Source organism: Bos grunniens, chromosome 21 (genome assembly GCF_055505025.1).
Source record: "Bos grunniens cultivar Pamir isolate PY7600 chromosome 21, Bosgru_T2T1.0, whole genome shotgun sequence".
Taxonomy (NCBI): Eukaryota; Metazoa; Chordata; class Mammalia; order Artiodactyla; family Bovidae; genus Bos; species Bos grunniens.
Window position 1 is genome coordinate 20,347,793 of NC_141185.1, and position 19,067 is coordinate 20,366,859.

Below are 19,067 nucleotides of genomic sequence, written 5' to 3' on the forward strand. Positions count from 1 at the left end.
TGCTTTGCCTTTATGATTCATCAATTTCTTAACTTTATCCTCTATTTCACAAAATGGGCTTTTCTATTACCCTGTCTTATATTTACTCCCTCCAAGTGCACTTTTAAAGCAGAAATTGTCAATCACATTTCTCTACAATAACCTTTATTATACTTTTCACGACCTTTTAAGCTATTCGATCTCATCAAATGTCCTTCTGAACTTTAATAAATAAATACGTTGAAGATATTCAAAGTTCTCTTATTGCTTACAGAAACACTTTTCAAAGGTCTATGATTTTTGTCCCAATACAGAGACTGGTTCCTTTTCTGTGCCTTATAATAAAGCTTTACAAGTATGTGAATTCATTTCATATGATATTCACAAGATGTCACCAGGCTTTTGACCAGGAAATCAACAATACCCTGGGTCCTGACTTGGTCCTGGCTGTCTTAAGCAGAGGAATACATACCAAGAGGTGGAGGAATTAAAATAGTATGCTAATTATAACTTGACTTTTGGTCCCACACCACTGCGCAGTACACTGATAATGGGAATGAACTGACACAGAACATGTGGAACATTTTTTGTTGTTGTTGTTCATTTGCAATAGACTAATACTCAGATCAAAGCAAATAAGATGACCTATTTCCCCTAAGCCACACAAATAAAAAGATTTTCAATTCCATTGAGATGAGATGTGCCAGTACCTGATCAAACATATCTAGAGAGGAAGAAACAGAGTTCATCAGTATTATAATATAAGCAGAGGTGTCTGTCATTCTTCACAGAAGAGAGACAAAGAAGATTCTTGAATAACTCCTAGAAACAAACACTAACTCCAGTAAGTTCTCCTACTCCTTTACCCCTGAAATGGGAGGTCTGTGTTTGCCATGATGGGAGATGACGCCAGTTTATGCTACCAGCCCAGTAACCCAGCCTCTTCAAAGAAGAGGAAGGTAGCTGAACTACTGACTGTCCAGTACATAAAGGTGTTCTCTGTGTAGACTCTCTTGTTTCTAGAGAGTCCTATGCACCAGCACCAGCCTCCCTGGCACAAATATGAGATCTTGTTCAACCTGTTTCTTGGAGGTGCTGTAATAGTTGTTATCCCTATTGTATCAAGAGTCATAATAGGGGGAGGTCACAGTTTTTATCTTTATTTTCACATGTTCACATACTCTAAATATATACTGTGATTAACGGTAGCTTCTCAGGTATGTGAATGCCCCACAAGTAAAGGGCAGTTCACTTTTGAAACCACTGATACAGTGGAGTGCAAAAAGGCCAAAGCTAGAATTCTCAGTCTGTCTATAATATCATACTGTCTTGATCTCTGTGGCCTCCAAAGATGTAACAGGATCTTCATTTTCATAACTCACCTTCCTAAGAAATGTGAGTCAAAAGTTGATGTCACCCTTGAATGTCATGTCATATGTATTGGTCTAGCAAAAAAACATTGATATTTATTGTCTGTGAATATGACCCACTTTTTTCCAGTCTTATATAAATATTTATTTTTTTGTTTAGTTCAGTTCAGTCAGTCAGTCGTGTCCAACTCTTTGTGAACCCATGGACTGCAGCACACCAGGCCTCCCTGTCCATCACCAACTCCCAGAGTTTACTCAAACTCATGTCCATTGAGTCAGTGATGCCATCCAACCATCTCATCCTCTGTTGTCCCCTTCTCCTCCTGCCTTCAATATTTCCCAGCATCAGGGTCTTTTCAAATGAGTCAGGTCTTCACATCAGATAACCAAAGTATTGGAACTTCAGCTTTAGCATCAGTCCTTCCAATGAATATTCAGGACTGATTTCCTTTAGGATGGACAGGCTGGATATCCTTGTAGTCCAAAGGACTCTCAAGAGTCTTCTCCAACACCACAGTTCAAAAGGATCAATTCTTCGGCAATCAGCTTTCTTTATAGTCCAGCTCTCACATCCATCCATGACTACTGGAAAAACCATAGCTTTGACTAGATAGACCTTTGTTAGCAAAGTAATGTCTCTGCTTTTTAATATGCTGTCTAGGTTGGTCATAGTTTTTCTGCCAAGGAGCAAACATCTTTTAATTTCATGGCTGCAGTTACCATCTGCAGTGATTTTGGAGCCCAAAAAAATAAAGTCTGCCATTGTTTCCATTGTTTCCCCATATATTTGCCATGAAATGATGGGACCAGATGCCATGATCTTAGTTTTCTGAATGCTGAGTTTTAAGCCAACTTTTTCACTCTTCTCTTTCACTTTCATCAAGAGGCTCTTTAGTTCTTCTTCACTTTCTGCCATAAGGGTGGTGATATCTGCATATCTGAGGTTACTGATATTTCTCCTGGCAATCTTGATTCCAGCTTGTGCTTCTTCCAGCCCAGTGTTTCTCATGATGTACTCTGCATATAAGTTAAATAAGCAGGGTGACAATATACAGCCTTGACGTACTCCTTTTCCTATTTAGAACCAGTCTGTTGTTCCATGTCCAGTTCCAACTGTTGCTTCCTGACCTGCATACAGGTTTCTCAGGAGGCAGGTCAGGTGATCTGGTATTCCCATCTCTTTCAGAATTTTCCAGTTTGTTGTGATCCACACAGTCAAAGGCTTTGGTATAGTCAATAAAGTAGAAGTAGATGTTTTTCTGGAACTCTCTTGCTTTTTTGATGATCCAATGGATGTTGGCAATTTGATCTCTGGTTCCTCTGCCTTTTCTAAATCCAGCTTGAACATCTGGAAAGTCACAGTTCACATATTGTTGAAGCCTGGCTTGGAGAATTTTGATGTTACTTCAATTTATTAAAACAGTATTACATATAATCTTTTCAAGAAGCTTAGGGTGGGTGCTATTATCCACATTTTAAACCTACATTGAAACTCACTATGGTTGAATGATATGTTCCAAGTAGTAGAAGCTGTAGGAGAAAGCGAGCAGCCTGGCCAGTCTGGGCTTTCTTACACATTCTCGAGTCCTTTACTAAATACAACCTGTCATACTTACACTGACAAAAAGAAATGTGTGCTTTATAGAAAAGAGCTGCTGTTTTAGACAAAACTGACTTCAAACGTCTGCTAAATAACTCAAGATCATGTGACCTTAGCCTCTTTTAGACTTAATTTATCATCTATAATATAGGCAAATTATCACAATGAATATGAGGGCTCTCTAATAACATGTATGCATGCTTAGTTGCTCAGTTATGTCCAACTCTTTGTGACTCTTTGGACTGTAGCCTGCCAGACTCCTGTCCATGGGATTTTCCTGGTTAGAATACTTGAGTGGGTTGCCATTACCTCCTTGAGGAGATTTTCCCAATCCAGGGGTCAAATCCATGTCTCCCATGTCTCCTGTATTACAGGTGGATTGTTTACCCACTGAGCCATTGGGGAAGCCCCTCTAATTGGAAAAGACTCTGATGCTGGGAGGGATTGGAGGCAGGAGGAAAAGGGGACGACAGAGGATGAGATGGCTGAATGTCATCACTGACTCGATGGACGTGAGTCTGAGTGAACTCCAGGAGTTGGTGATGGACAGGGAGGCCTGGCGTGCTGCGATTCATGGGGTCACAAAGAGTCAGACAGGACTGAGCGACTGAACTGAACTGAACTGAACCTGAAAATCATGATATCCAAAACAAACAGTAATTTATTCTTTAAAATCTGCTCTTTGTTTTTCCTCACATTTTATTAAAGCATAACAGCCCCAAAGTCTTTAAGTTTGACGTCAGTTATCTTCAACTCTTTTCTAACCATTTTTAATCAGTTACCAGATATATTATTTCTATCCCTAAAACCTATCATAATCTTCTAGCTTTTTAATTTATATTTCCAAAAAGTATTTTCCTAATTCCTTGTAATTGGGAAATTACAATTGACAGTTGTAATTACCTCCTTATTGCCCCCAGACCAGAAATGTTTCCAAAATAATGTCTCTAAATGCCGAAGCCATGCCTTCAACAAAGTGGCCATACCCAAGTATCAGTTCTAAATTCTAACAACCATGTATCTTCCACTGCTGAAACACAAGTATGTTCTCCTATAGAGAGTATTTTCCACATTCTAACACTGTGTGCTAATGTTCAGACTGACCGCTCAACTTGGACTCTTTCCTTTACCCCTGCTGATGTGAAACTTTGAAGTCAGGGCTCAGCTGTCACTTCTTCATATAAACTATCAATGATAAGTTCAAATAGGGATAACTGCTACTGTGAATCTGTCTTATTTCATTATAATATTTATTTTTACTAAATGTATTAAAGCATGACTTAACTCTGTCTTGAATTAAAATGATGTGCCCATAAGCCTCAACTGAGTATAGAACATAAATAACACTGCATTACTATTTCCCAAAGTCCTTACTGTCAAGTGAGTTTATATTTGTTGAAGATTATTTTCCTTCATAATATTTTTATCTTTGTCATATACTTTCATTTTAAGCCCTTTAAAAAAGTCCTCTCCAGTCTTCTTATTCTAGAAAGATTCATTTTCAGGACTGCAAACATGAAGGTGAGGATGCATCAGACACTTTCCAATGAAGCCCAGAAAACAAATTAAGATGTAACTTTGAGAAATAGCACCAGTCAAACATAATTCTAGAACTGGGCAAACAAGACACTTCTTGTTTCTTTGGGGAGACTCTCATTACCAAGGCTGAAAATGACGAAGTGTTCATTTCAGTGAAAAGAGGCTCATGCATCTTGAGTTTTTTAGGTGGAAACCGCCCATATGTATGCATTAACTTTGTCATAATTTTCTAGTTACTATAGCACATAAAACTTTCTGTGCCTTTTCCCTTTGATATTTTTTAATCGGAGAGAACAATATTTTCTTGACTATAACTACAATCTAAGTCATAAATCAAAGCACAAGTGCTATGCTATAAAACTTCAGTGGCATTACTAAAGCTGAGTTAATATTTACAAGAAAATGTAAAATTTTTGTCAAAGTAATAAACAACTAGTGATTTCACTTTGGGTTGGTTTAATGTTAATTTAATAATAATAATATTAGTAATTAGATTTCTGCTAGAATTTTTTCTTAAGGTACTTGAATGTGATTTAACTTTATGAACAAATTAGCAATTTAGGCCAAAGAAACCTAGCCATTTGGTTCTGAATTGTACTAGAAACATGTCAGATATAGAGTATAATACATTATCAAAAAGAAATTGGTTTTTAAGTTAGGATTATTTTGAAAATATATTTGAATTACCCTATCTCTAAACTAAATTCATAAGAAAATGAAATTGAAATACAGACCAGTTAACATATAATAACAGGAAAAATATCACCTGATAATGCAATTATTTCACATATTTTTTAAAGTATGCATATATTTGCATCAGATTATTTATAGTACTTGTATGGATAATCACTCAAATCATTAACATGTGTTAAAGTCTACTTGCTAAAATAAAAAAATCAACATCATGGCATGCTGCTATAATTCTCTAGTGGTTTGTGACTGATTCTATTTTCATCTCCTGTTTACTTGTGAAAACTGTAGAATCAGCATCTTTAATTCACCCTAGTAGGTCTCCAATGTGTACAGTTGCAGAATGTACAAAACTTGCTGCAGATTTAGTGTCACAATGATTTCTTTTCCCCTTTAACATGAAATTGCATTTTTAATGTAAATAAAACCTTTAAAATGAAAAGAAAAAAAGCTGTCTTTCCATTTCTGTCTGTGCTTAGAGTCTTAATGGGACATCATGATGTTCTCTTCAAAGTTGCAGAGAAAGCAAACTTCCAACACCTCTGCTGCCTTAGACTACTAGCATTTTAAACCAAATTTCAGTTCAGTTCAGTCGCTCAGTCGTGTCCGAATCTTTGTGACCCCATGAGTCACAGCACGCCAGGCCTCCCTGTCCATCACCAACTCCCGGAGTTCACCCAGACTCATGTCCATGGAGTCAGTGATGCCATCCAGCCATCTCATCCTCTGTCGTCCTCTTCTCCTCCTGTCCCCAATCCCTCCCAGCATCAGATTCTTTTCCAATGAGTCAACTCTTCGCATGAGGTGGCCAAAGTACTGGAGATTCAGCTTTAGCATCAGTCCTTCCAAAGAAATCCCAGGGCTGATAGCCCTTATTTGGGAAAGGGATAACAACACTTTTGTAAAGTCATGGACAGAGAATTCCTCAAGTATTTAATAAATCTCCATTCAAGTAAATCTCAGTTAATTGCTATAGCCCATTAAAAAGTGTTTCTTGCACTCCAACCAAGAATATTTTTCTATATATACCTATTATATTTGTGGAAGATTTTAAAATATTTAATAGAAATATCTGAACAATTCAGATGAATTTATATTTAAGATTTCATTCAAATGTTAACATAAGCATGCCTCAAAATATTAATGCAAAAATTAGATTGCTATAGCATACGTGATACTGCTCAAATATTCTGAACTAAAAGCAGTTGAGATGGCAATGCTTAGTCATTTAAACTTACACAAAATCAGTTTTCAAAAATTAGAAAAACAGGCATTTCTACTTTCAGTTTAAAAACATAAAAATTTTGGAAGCAGTCACTCTGATTCTTATAAGAAGAAAAAACCTGGAAAATCCAAAAATTGGTGACATTTCTTGGATCCTTTAGCAATCTGAGATGTCAGTGCAAACTGCCACTATTAAATCTGGAGAGAAAGGTGAAGCTACAGGATCAGAGCCAACGTCTGCTTAGTGGGAGCAGAAGCTGCTAGAGTCATAAAAGTTACAGTGTTAGTAGTTGAGCTGTGTCTGACTCTTTGCAACCTCATGGACTATAACCCACCAGGCTCCTCTGTCCATGGAATTCTCCAGGAATGAATACTGGAGTAGGTTGTCATTCCATTATCCAGGGAATCTTCCCAAACCATGGATCAAAGCCAGGTCTCCTGCATTACAGGCCAATTCTTAACTATCTGAGCCACCAGGGAGATCCAGAGCCATAAACTAGTTCAGTTCAGTCACTCAGTTGTGTCTGACTCTGTGACCCATGGACTGCAGCACACTAGGCTTCCCTGTCCATCACCGCCTCCTGAAGCCTACTCAAACTCACCTCCACTGCATCGGTGATGCCATCCAACCATCTCATCCTCTGTTTTCCCATTCTCCTGCCCTCAATCTTTCCCAGCATCAGGGTCTTTTCAAATGAGTCAGTTCTTCCCATCAGGTGGCCAAAGTATTGGAGTTTCAGCTTTGGCATCAGTCCTTCCAATGAATATCCAGGACTGATTTCCTTTAGAATGGACTGGTTGGATCTCCAGGTAGTCCAAGGGACTCTCAAGAGTCTTCTCCAACACCATAGTTCAAAAGCATCAATTCTTCATCACTCAGCTTTCTTTATAGTCCAACTCTCATCTCCATACATGACTATTGGAAAAACCATAGCTTTGACCATTATTGGTAAAGCAATGTCTCTGCTTTTTAATATGCTGTCTAGGTTGGTCATAGCTTTTCTTCCAAGGAGCAAATGTCTTTTAATTTCATGGCTGCAGTCAAGTCATCTGTAGATGTAGATTGTAGAGTGCTCCTTCTCCCCCACATTTTAGCACCACAATGAGGCTGCTCCAGGAGATAGTAGCTAAAAGAGCTAAAAGATGCTTACTCTTTCTGAGTAGCAGTACAGAGAAGCCCCCAAGTCAAGAGAAGAGATTAAAATAATGGCATTAGAGGAATTCGAAGCATCTTGCACCTACAGTTGAACAAACATTAAATGCAGGTCCAAGCCAAATTAATATAAATTCTCACTAAAAGCCTATTTACTTGATTTCTTATTGTGTGTATGTGTGCGCATGTGCTCAGTAACTGACCCTTTGTACTATAGCCTGCCAGGCTCCTCTATCCATGGGATTGTTCAGGAAAGAATACTGGAGTGGGTTGCCATTTCTTCCTCCATGGGACCGTCCCAACCCAGGGATCAAACCCAAGTCTCTGATGCCTTATTACCCAGTATAATCTGTCTGCTCTATAATAAAAAAAATTAAAAGGTATGCCAAAAAGCAAGAAAAAATAAACACTGTCTAAAGAGATACAGCAGTATCAGAAACATGATCTGATAGGATATGGATGCTGGATGTAGTGGGTTTAAAATATCAATCATTAATACGTTAAAGGCTCTAATGGAAAAAAGGAGACAATATGCAATGCCATGGGTAATATCAGCAAAGAGATAGAAGCTACAAGAAGAGTCAAAAGCAAATACTAGAAATCAAAACACAGTAACAGAAAGAAAGAATGTCCCTCATGGGCTCATCAGTAGACAACACAACTGAGGAATCAGTGACCTTAAAGGAATATCAATAACATTTGATAATGAACTATGTAATTTGCTAATGAACCAGTAATGAACATGGGTGTAAACTGCAGACTTTGGGTGATGATGTGACAGTGAAGTTGCACTGACTGTTGGCATTTTTATATTATGGTATTGGATGTTGACTGCAGGAGAGGTTGCATGTTGATGGAGGTAGGGGGTGCGTGGGAACTCTATGTTATCTTCCATTTAATTTTGCTGTGAACCTAAAACTCCTCTAAAAAAACAAAGTCTCTTTAAACAAACAAACAAAAATATTCCAAACTGAAGTATAAAGAGAAAATATAAAAACAATTATAGCATACCTATAATTGGCACAAGAGAAAAAATTTAAAAAAATAATGGAGCAGAAAAAAATTTAATAATGACTGATGACAAATTGAAATTGTTTGGGAGTATTCATCGGAGAAGGCAATGGCACCCCACTCCAGTACTCTTGCCTGGAAAATCCATGGACAGAGGAGCCTGGTAGGCTGCAGTCCATGGGGTCGCTAAGAGTCGGGAATGACTGAGCGACTTCCCTTTCGCTTTTCACTTTCATGCATTGGAGAAGGAAATGGCAACCCACTCCAGTGTTCTTGCCTGGAGAATCCCAGGGACAGGGGAGCCTGATGGGCTGCCGTCTCTGGGGTCGCACAGAGTCAGACACGACTGAAGCAACTTAGCAGCAGCAGCAGCAGCAGGGAGTATTCATAGTTCAGACACACAAAACTGGGGACAGGAAACCATTTAGGATCTGCTCCAGGATGTATCTCTAGACCACTGAGAACTTGAATTTCCTCCTAATTATATCAAACCAAATGATATCACCAGGTGTATTGGGAACAATGTCTACCAACTGCAACTTTAAGGTCTCAAGTCCCTCTCACTGCTTGTAACCAGGCAACCATGTCAGATCCCAACAAATCCTTGCTTAACAAGCACCATTCTTGACAGATTCAATTACAATTCTTGACAAAAAATGTATGTGACTAACTGTGGCCTTACAGCTTTTGCCTTTATAAGCTTCCTCTATTTTACAGGCTGCTGCTGCTAAGTCGCTTCAGTCATGTCTGACTCTGTGCGACCCCATAGACGGCAGCCCACTAGGCTCCCCTGTCCCTGGGATTCTCAAGGCAATTTACAGGCTAGCAAAACACAATTTAAGTGCTTGTTGAATCTGTGTCTCCCAGGCTGCAGTACTAGTAAACTACAAATAAATATTCCTCTTTATTTCAATCAGTATTTGTTTCAAAGATTTTGGTTTATAGATATGGCTGAGCATCCATTAAAATTAGTGGCAGTCACCAAAACACATTTTACGGAAGCTCAATGAATAAACAGGATGAATATAAACAAACAGAAAACCATCCAAGCATATTATATTTACACTGTAGAACACCAAACAGAAGAAAATTGAGAAAGAATAAACAAGGAAAATGGATTATAGTAAATTTCTCATTAGAAAGTATATAAGAGAGTTAAGAAAACTAAAAAGGTGAAAGAAAAAAAATATGCCAAGCTGGAATTCTATATCCAGTAAACTACTCATCAAAAGTGAAGAGAAAATGAAGACTCTCAAACTAACAAGAAACAGGAAATAGCCAGCTGACTTGCCTTTCATGAAATGTTAAGATCATCAGGCAAAAGAAAAATGATATAGATCAGAACTTCAATCTGTATAAATAAGACTATCAGAGAAAGAATAAAGGTAAAATAATGTTCTATTCTTAACTGATCTAAAAGATATTCTGTGCTTAAAGTAAAACTAGTGAAAATGCATTGGTGCAGCACATCAGTAAGTGAAATGAATGATGTTAATTACCACAGACTGAACTGTGCCCCCTAAAAACCTATATGTTAAAGCCCTAACCCCAAATGTGACTGTATTTGGAGATAGAGCATATAAGAAGATAATTAAGATTGAGATCGTAAGAGTGGGGCCCCAAACCAATAGGATTAGTATCCTTGTAAGGGGAGACATCAAAGAGCTTGGACTCTCTTTTTGCCATGTGAAGATGTTACAAGAAGATAACCATATAAATACATGCCAGAAAGAGAGCTCCCATCAGCCACTGAGCCGGTGATCACCTTGTTCTTGGACATCCCAAACTTCAGACCTGATAAAAAATAAATTTTTGTTCTTTAAGGCACACAGCAGGAAGCAGTGAAGTTGCTCAGTTGTGTCTGACTCTGCAACCCCATGGACTATAGCCTGACAGCCTCCTCTGTCCGTGGGATTTTACAGGCAAAAATACTGGAATGGGTTGCCATTTCCTTTTCCAGGGATCTTCCCCACCCAGAGATCAAATCCAGGTCTCCTACACTGCAGGCAGACTCTACCATCTGAGCCACCAGGTAAGCCCTTAAGGCACACAGTCTGGTATTTTGTTATAGTGGCCCAAGCAGACTAATACAGTAATATAAGAAGCAACCAGAGAAACTGGGAATGTTCTGAGTACCTACACTACATTTAAAGTGGTACCATGTTTTCTGAGGTGGATTAGTTAAAAATATGTATCTTATAACTTTATATCTTTATATATCTTTTATATATATATCTTTATATATATATGGATTATATATATTATATATATATATGGATTATATATATATATGGATTTGATATATATATATTATATATATAATATATATATATAATATATAAATAAATAAAAAATATATAAATAAATATATAATATATATAAATATATATAATATATAATATATATATAATACATAATATAATATATACAATATATATAATATATAAATAAATTAAAAATATATATAAATAAATAAATATAAATAAATAAACAATATATATGGATTATATATATATATTATATATATTTTATATATATATAATATATATTATATATATATTATGGATTATATATATATTTTATATATATGGATTATATATATATTATATATATATAAATATATATTATATATATAAATAAATATAAAAAATATATTTTTTTATATATATGGATTTTATAAGATACATATTTTTAACTAATCTAGTTAAAGTTATAAAGTTATAACTTTAACTAGATTAGTTAAAAATATGTATCTTATAAAATCCAAGAACACCACTAAATAAGAGTTTAAAAAATACAGTTGATATTCTAAGTGAGGAAACAAAATGAAATCACATAACAGCTCAATTAAAACACCAGATAATAATCCAACTATAATAATGTTCACTTTTCAAGTGATCTGAAAAACATCAACTGAAAAAAATGAAATTATCAGAGTCGTTTAAACAGAAAAAAGAAAACAAAACACCGAAATATGTTGACTACAAGAAACACACTCTACATACAAAAACTACATCTGGGTATAAAGGAAAGGAAAGGAGAAAGATATACTAACAAACATCCAAAGAAACCTGGAATAACTATATTAACTTCACATAAAGCTTATTCAGAAAAAGAAAGATTATCCAGGATAAAGAAGGGCATTGTATAATGATAAAAAGGGTCAGTCTTCAAAAGACATTAAACTCCTAAATGCACATGTACCTAACAGAACATCAAAATACAGGTGGGGGAAAAAATGATAAAACTGAAAAGAGAAACAGAAATATTCACCATTACAGTCAGAGACATCAATATCCTCTGTCAGTTGATGGATCAATTCAGCACAGCTTTGCATAACCTGTGCTACAGTACACCTGATCTAACTGACATCTATAGAATATTCAACAGCAGCAGAATCCATATATTTCTCAAGCTAATGTTGATTTTACCAAGATGGACCACGTTCTAGGCCATAAAACAGACCTTAATTTTAAAAGAACAGGAATTATACAAAGGATATTCTCAATCAGCAGTGGAATTAATTTAGAAAACAGTTATCAGAAAGACAGATGAAAATTCCTAATGATTTAGAAATCAAGCTGCCATTTCTAAATAAGGTATGGGTCAGTGTGAGATAGGCTGGGGCCTGAGACCTTCTACCAGAGTGCTTAAGACCAGATCAGATCAGTCGCTCAGTCATGTCTGACTCTTTGCGACCCCATGAATCGCAGCACGCCAGGCCTCCCTGTCCATCACCACCAACTCCCGGAGTTCACTCAGACTCATGCCCATCGAATCAGTGATGCCATCCAGCCATCTCATCCTCTGTCGTCCCCTTCTCCTCTTGTCCCCAATCGCTCCCAGCATCAGAGTCTTCTCCAATGAGTCAACTCTTCGCATGAGGTGGCCAAAGTACTGAAGTTTCAGCTTTAGCATCATTCCTTCCAAAGAAATCCCAGGGTTGATCTCCTTCAGAATGGACTGGTTGGATCTCCTTGCAGTCCAAGGGACTCTCAAGAGTCTTCTCCAACACCACAGTTCAAAAGCATTAATTCTTAGGTGCTCAGCCTTCTTCACAGTCCAACTCTCACATCCATACATGACCACAGGAAAAACCATAGCCTTGACTAGATGAACCTTGGTTGGCAAACTAATGTCTCTGCTTTTGAATATGCTATCTAGGTTGGTCATAACTTTCCTTCCAAGGAGTAAGCGTCTTTTAATTTCATGGCTGCAGTCACCGTCTGCAGTGATTTTGGAGCCCAGAAAAATAAAGTCTGACACTGTTTCCACTGTTTCCCCATCTATTTCCCATGAAGTGATGGGACCGGATGCCATGATCTTCATTTTCTGAATGTTGAGCTTTAAGTCCACTTTTTCACTCTCCACTTTCACTTTCATCAAGAGGCTTTTGAGTTCCTCTTCACTTTCTGCCATAAGGGTGGTGTCATCTGCATATCTGAGGTGATTGATATTTCTCCCGGCAATCTAGATTCCAGCTTGCTTGCAGAGTGCTTGCACCGGGACAAATGTCTCCTTGCCCAACAAAGAAACTATTAGGGACTGAAATTAACTGCACACTTAGGCAGTTATGAATAAAACGACGCAAAAATGCCACAAAACAACTTTGTCTTTCTCAGACACCACAAGAAAAAGCAGGCTACTGCTGGTAATGCTGTACCCGGGACCACTAAGGTGGTGAACAGACCACTCAAACTACACCTCCTGCCCAAGCCAAAGACCCACCCCCAGCTTGTTATCTCATTTAAAGAACCAACTAGCCAAGGACACCTGTTTCTTGTTTTTGCTCCCTCCAGCTGCACCACGAAACCTATTAAAGCTTTGTCGGAAATTTTCCTTGCACCTGCTAACAAATTTCTTTTGATTAAACAGTCCAAGGGCCCAGGAGGGTATCAAAAGCGAAACTGAAAAATATTCTAACCGAATAAAACTTAAAATACAACTTATTAAATTTACCAAATGCAGCTAATGTGTGGCTTAGAGGGAAAAGTTTAGGAGTTTTGAAAATTCCTAGATCTTTCGAACTCTTGCCGGACCCCAGAAGTCTTAAAAACCAAGTGGCATCTCCGGCACGAATATCTGGCAGCCCCGAGCAAGCCGTCGAGGAAAACGTTAGTTCTTCTTACGTACCTAAGAACTCCCCAGTCCTGGACGGCTCTCTGGGGACGTCTTCTCAAGACAGAAGAGAGACCCACACAGCACGGAAGGAGAAAACTGGCGTGGTGTCTGCGCCTCCACCGCTTGGCCCCTAGAAGGAGCCCACAGAGCTCGGGCCCCTGGCATGCCGCAGCCGCTGCGGAGTATACGCCTAGCCCGGAAAACACTGACCTGCCTGCCCTCTGAAGGCCGGAGGGGCCACGCCCCCACGTCCTCAGAAGGAAGAGCCAATGCCCAAGCAGACGACTCTTCCAGGAGTGGGCTCCTAAAGCCAGAATTTGACGTCTCTGAGGACGCTGCCAACAAAGCCCCCCAACTAACCCCCTCACCAAGGAAACTGGGAAAAGGGGCCCAGCCTCAAGCCTCCCTCCTGGAGACCAAGGCAGGAAAAGGCCCCGGAGCAGGTAGAGGAGGGCCCTATTCCCCCTCCTCTGCTTCCCGCGTGGACCGGGACGAGCTGGGTAACCCAAACTTTAACCTGTTCCGAGGATGCAGAGAGATCCGGCTCCCCACGAAGACTCTCAAACAGGCTGGTGGAGCCTGAGGCTGGACGGCTCAGAGCAGGGTCTTTGACGACCAAACTCACCTCGGTGGAGCAAGGTGCTTTCTGCTTCCGTTGGATAACACCCCTCAGCTGTAGGCCGGGGCAGGGACCGCCAGGAGCAGCAGGCAAGCCTGGGATTCTCTGAGTGTGCGGGCTTCCACCAGCAGTGCGGTCGGTGAGCCCGGGGCTCATCCCCTCCTCCGTGTGGCCAGAGCTGCCTTGGATGTGAATGAGGAGCACCTCTGACCCAACTGAGCTTCCTGGTACTGGGCGGGGTGGATGGACTCTGGAGCAGTTTGGGGCATCCCTGGTTAAGGAAGCAGCCTGGAGGAAACAGTCCTTATACTTCAAATTCCACCTTCTCCTTTAAGGAAGGTCCACTAAGACCCGGGCCCGTGAGACCAGCCTGCACGCGCACCGGAGGCCAAGCTCGTAGAACCTGGTTTTCCGCAAGCTCCGGATATTCTCCGGCCTGGCTGGCTCCTCTGTATCCTCCTTGGCGTGGGGATCTGCTGCTGCCTGTGGGGTGCATCATGGACATGCTGCCGCCGCACAACAAAAATGCGTGTTGAGAATTGCAGAGTAAGAAAGGAAGGCCAGAGATACCTGACACGGAAGACCATGCAGGAGAGAAACCAAAGCTGGCAAAAGAGGAGCTCGCCCAGGTCCCAAATCAGGCCCAAACAGAGGGCCTTCAGATAAGTGTGAGAAAAGAGTAGTGCATCCACTCCCTGGAGACCATGGAAGAAGCCAGCAATGACCAGAATCTGTGATGACCTCATTCTCCAAGTTGGAGATATGACATGGGAGTCCGGAAACTGGGAAAGTGGAGCTGAAATCAATTCCATACTATTATCTCTGCTTTTAGAAAGGTAAAATGTATGACTGTGTTCTTGTTTGTTCTTGACAGTTTATGACCTATTTGGGATTACATTTAATATCAGATAAATGCACTCAGGTCTAGATCCCATGGGCTTTGTTTTAGATTATTATGAATGCGTGTGAGGCAGAATTTTAGTAAGGATAAAAACATAAAATAATACACAAGCTTGTCCCTCAGGAGTGATAGACCAAGATCCTATTTTCAGTTTTCCATGTACTAGACTTTAAGATGGAAGAGTAACAAGCAGGATGATGCAAGCAAACATGCTACTGCTATACTGCTAAGTCGCTTCAGTCGTGTCCGACTCTGTGCGACCCCAGAGACGGCAGCCCACCAGGCTCCCCCGTCCCTGGGATTCTCCAGGCAAGAACATTGGAGCGGGTTGCCATTTCCTTCTCCAATGCATGAAAGTGAAAAGTGAAAGGGAAGTCGTGTCCGACTCTTAGCGATCCCATGGACTGCAGCCTACCAGGCTCCTCGCCCATGGGATTTTCCAGGCAAGAGTACTGGAGTGCGGTGCCATTGACATAGATATAATTAAAAACTTAAATTTCTCTAATAAAAAGAATAAATTTGGAACTGAGAAAACAAGTTTGTTTTAGTATAGAATTTAAATTTGTTAAATGTGGAAATACATCTTTTGTTGATTTTAGAGGTCTGGGGGAATACAGCCTATTTCTACTAATAAAAATTAACAATTCAAAATAATCCCAGGTGAGGGGCTTACTCATTTGTCCATAAACATTTAAAAGAGACCACTCCTTTTTTATAAAGCGAACCTGGAGAAAGTCAAGCTATCTGCCAAGATCCAAGCGTAATTAAAAAGCTGATGGAGTAAATGTACCTTTAGGTCAGGAGCTGCACTTTGACCTTCATAATGGGCCATTAGAAAGGTATACTTTATGGCAGCAAAATCTGTACTTAAAACTTTTAGTCAGGATAAATTTAACATACTAAAATAGACACCATGATGAGATCAACCCCCATGTACTGATCCTAGTTTTAATAATTGTCAATTCATGAGACTCATGATTCATCCATTTCCCAACTCCATATCATTATGAAGCAAATCTGTCATCATGTCATGTTATCCATACATATTTCACTATCACTCAATGATAGTTTTAAAAGCCATAACCATACTATTATAATAAGAATAAGTTGGTTATTATTTTAAATAAGTGAGTAAAATTTCTAATTTCTTCATAAGTGTTATTTCTTCTTGACAGTTTATTTAATCAGAATCCAAATAAAGCCCACTCTTTGTGGTTGGTTGACATGCCTCATATTTCTTTAATCTTTTTTCCTTGCCACTTTCTTTTGAGAAAAACCAACTACTATAGAATTATTTGCTGATTGAATCCTCAAAGTATAAACAGCTTCCTCTATGTTCTATATTTCCCATAAAATGTACATTCAACTTAGATCAAACTCCAGTATGATTTGGAGAAATGCACTGCTTCCTACCTGTTAACTGATGATCAAGTACTTAGATTCAATAAATTGGTTAGGCATTACAAAATGTTATTCTGGTCATTCTTATATTATTATCTGGAAACTTCCCATAAAGTTAGTCTCCCTCTCTTCTATTTCACTTGCTTAATTCTTTCATGTTATTTTCCAAATATTTTCCTTATTTTCAAAATAAGGAATGGATTTACTTATATCCTACAACATTGAAAATTAGTATTTTTATGTATTAGTATTTTCATTAAATGTTATTTCAGTATATGTGATATATATTAGGATTCTAATTCTAAGTATCTCTTATTTTCAATCAAGGGTAGTTATTGTTATTGGTCAAATTGTTTTATATTTGGGCAACAGAATCCCCTTCATGTTGGCTCTTGAGTTCTTTTGACACAATTATTACCAGCGTGGGTCCTTGGACTCTATAATCAATAGAAACTTATTTCAGGTCTGAAGATTTCAGCAAAGCTTTATTGATGCTCATGCTGCAGTGTGAGGGAGCAAAAACAAGAAACAGGTGCCCTTGCTTGTTCGCGGAGTGCGAGAGTGAGCTAGTTTCTTAGAGTAACACCTGGGGCGGGTCACCAGGTTGGCCAGGAGGCATAGCTTCTGTGGTCTGCCCACTCCTGTGCTGGTACTGTGTGCAGGGATCATGCTCAGTAGCCTGCCTTTGCTACTGGCATCTGAGAAAGGCACAGCTAAGGCTAACAGAGATCAAGAGGGTGGCAACCATCCTCCATTTAGATCATTAATCACCACTGGAATTAACAGATTCAGAGGGACTGCAAGCAGGGACAGGACCTAATTGAGGTTGCTGATGGCTTGTCCAGCATTCTCTTAAATGTCCTCCTTCAGATGTCATTCTGGAAATGTTGATGAGTGAGTTTTGCACCATTGTCCCCTGGTTACAGGGACCAGTGAAGTGATCAGAATCAATGGGTGGGGCATGCTTGTGGAGTATTTCCCTTAGACCCAGTGAGGACAAAGGAGCTGCACTCCTGGTAGGGTCGCTGAGCAGACCAGCAAAATGAAAGCAGAAATACACTAACAAGAGTGGCAGATAGAAATCCAACCCACCACATCAGTCGTTACTTATCTGTTGATTGTCTTGTCTTTTGCCTAGGTATCTCAGATCTTCTGCCGGCTCACAGGTGAATTCTTCTGTCGTGGCCTGCAGAGTTTTTGGAGGTAAGAGCTTTATTGTGGACAAATGTACCCAACTAAGTATCATTGGGTTTTGATGGCCGTAGCAGGGGGCTCAGATTACCCTTTCATTTTGGCAATTGTCGATATCAGGGGGATCCTTCCTTCCAAGTTTTAAGAAGAACCTGGTCTCCAGGGTTAATTCGTGAAGGGACTGCACCTTCCGTTTTTTTGTTTTGTTTGTTTGTTTGTTTTAAGCAGGATCTTGCAGTGGTTTGTTGGCACTCCCATTTGAATTTGTCTGAGATTAATAATAAACTGCTCAGTTTGGCTCATTTCCTCTTCAGATAGAATGTCAATAGTAAGAAAAGATCATAGGTCATTTCAGATGGGCTGAGCTGCTGATAACTCCTGGGAGCTATACAGACCCTAAGGAGTACAATAGGAAAACCGTTGGTCTGCTAAAGTTTTCTTTAAAGTGTGGTTCATTTTCTCTGTCTTTCCTGAAGGGCTATCAGGAGGTGTGTAGGTTATAGTTGGGGCTATCAGGAGGTGTGTAGGTTATAACCTGTTTCTAGAGCCCTTGAGAGCCCCTGTGTGATTTTGGCTATAAGAGAGAACTTGTTATCACTCCGGAGCGATTTTGAACTTATTTCCTTTAAGAAGGACTTACAGACTTTAGTAGTCTTTTTGGTTGGAGTAGGGAAGGCTCCAGCCCATCACATGAAGGTGTCAGCAAATTCAAGAAGATATTTATATCTTAACTGCAGGATCATTTGGGTGAAATAAATTTTTCCCCCTGGGTGTTTCTGCTGGTGATGAACTAGCTTGAGAAATGAGCAGGGGATTGTATGGGGCTGTGGGTTATTATGAACACACAGATCACAGGTCAGTGTTACTTATTTTGCTGTTCTTTTAAGCGCCTTCCCTAGAAAAGTCTTTTGCATTAAATTCCATCATGTATCCCTCCCCTAGTTGGTAGCATCAGGTAAACTTGTAACATATTTCCACTGTTTAAGCCTCAGAGATAAATAAGCACCTTGTCATCCTTCATATACCAACCAGTGCTTCTTTTCTCATAACGCTGTTTTTTCAGTTTTTCTTATTCCTGTTGGAAATACTGGAGAAGGCCAGGGAGCCCCGAAGGGGAGGGGGTCAATCACTAAGATCACAACCTGCTCAACCTCTTGCACTCAAGCTGGCCTATTTTGTAGCTGGATCAGCTTTTCTGTTCTCTTGGTTCATGAAAGATCCACCCTTCTACAGTAGATTACTGCCATCTGGGTCAGGAGCTGCTCTGC

At 39.4% G+C, this 19,067-nt stretch overlaps 2 protein-coding genes across 38 annotated transcripts in view; one reads left to right on the forward strand and one right to left on the reverse strand.

Annotated features, from left to right (window-relative positions):
- The window catches only part of LOC147349201 (uncharacterized), a 372,827-nt gene extending 358,365 nt beyond the window's left edge, over positions 1-14,462 (reverse strand). For 7 of the 25 annotated variants that reach the window (XR_015149585.1, XR_015149586.1, XR_015149579.1 and 4 more), the window contains exon 1: positions 13,700-13,832. Coding sequence is in view for 5 of the 25 variants with exons in the window: in XM_086363379.1 (XP_086219505.1) it covers positions 14,313-14,462 (150 nt within the window). In the remaining 20 variants the exon portion in view is untranslated. Of the gene's footprint in view, positions 1-13,699; positions 13,838-14,312 lie in introns of those variants that run through there. The other 18 variants (XR_015149583.1, XR_015149584.1, XR_015149588.1 and 15 more) reach the window with 4 other exon arrangements.
- The window catches only part of LOC147349202 (transforming acidic coiled-coil-containing protein 3-like), a 115,937-nt gene continuing 110,286 nt past the window's right edge, over positions 13,417-19,067 (forward strand). For 8 of the 13 annotated variants that reach the window (XM_086363390.1, XM_086363389.1, XM_086363388.1 and 5 more), the window contains exons 1-2: positions 13,417-15,142; positions 17,747-17,811. In XM_086363390.1, the coding sequence (XP_086219516.1) occupies positions 13,851-14,270 (420 nt within the window). In that variant the 5' untranslated portion in view covers positions 13,417-13,850 and the 3' untranslated portion in view covers positions 14,271-15,142; positions 17,747-17,811. Of the gene's footprint in view, positions 17,503-17,746; positions 17,812-19,067 lie in introns of all 13 variants that reach the window. The other 5 variants (XM_086363395.1, XM_086363394.1, XM_086363392.1 and 2 more) reach the window with 1 other exon arrangement.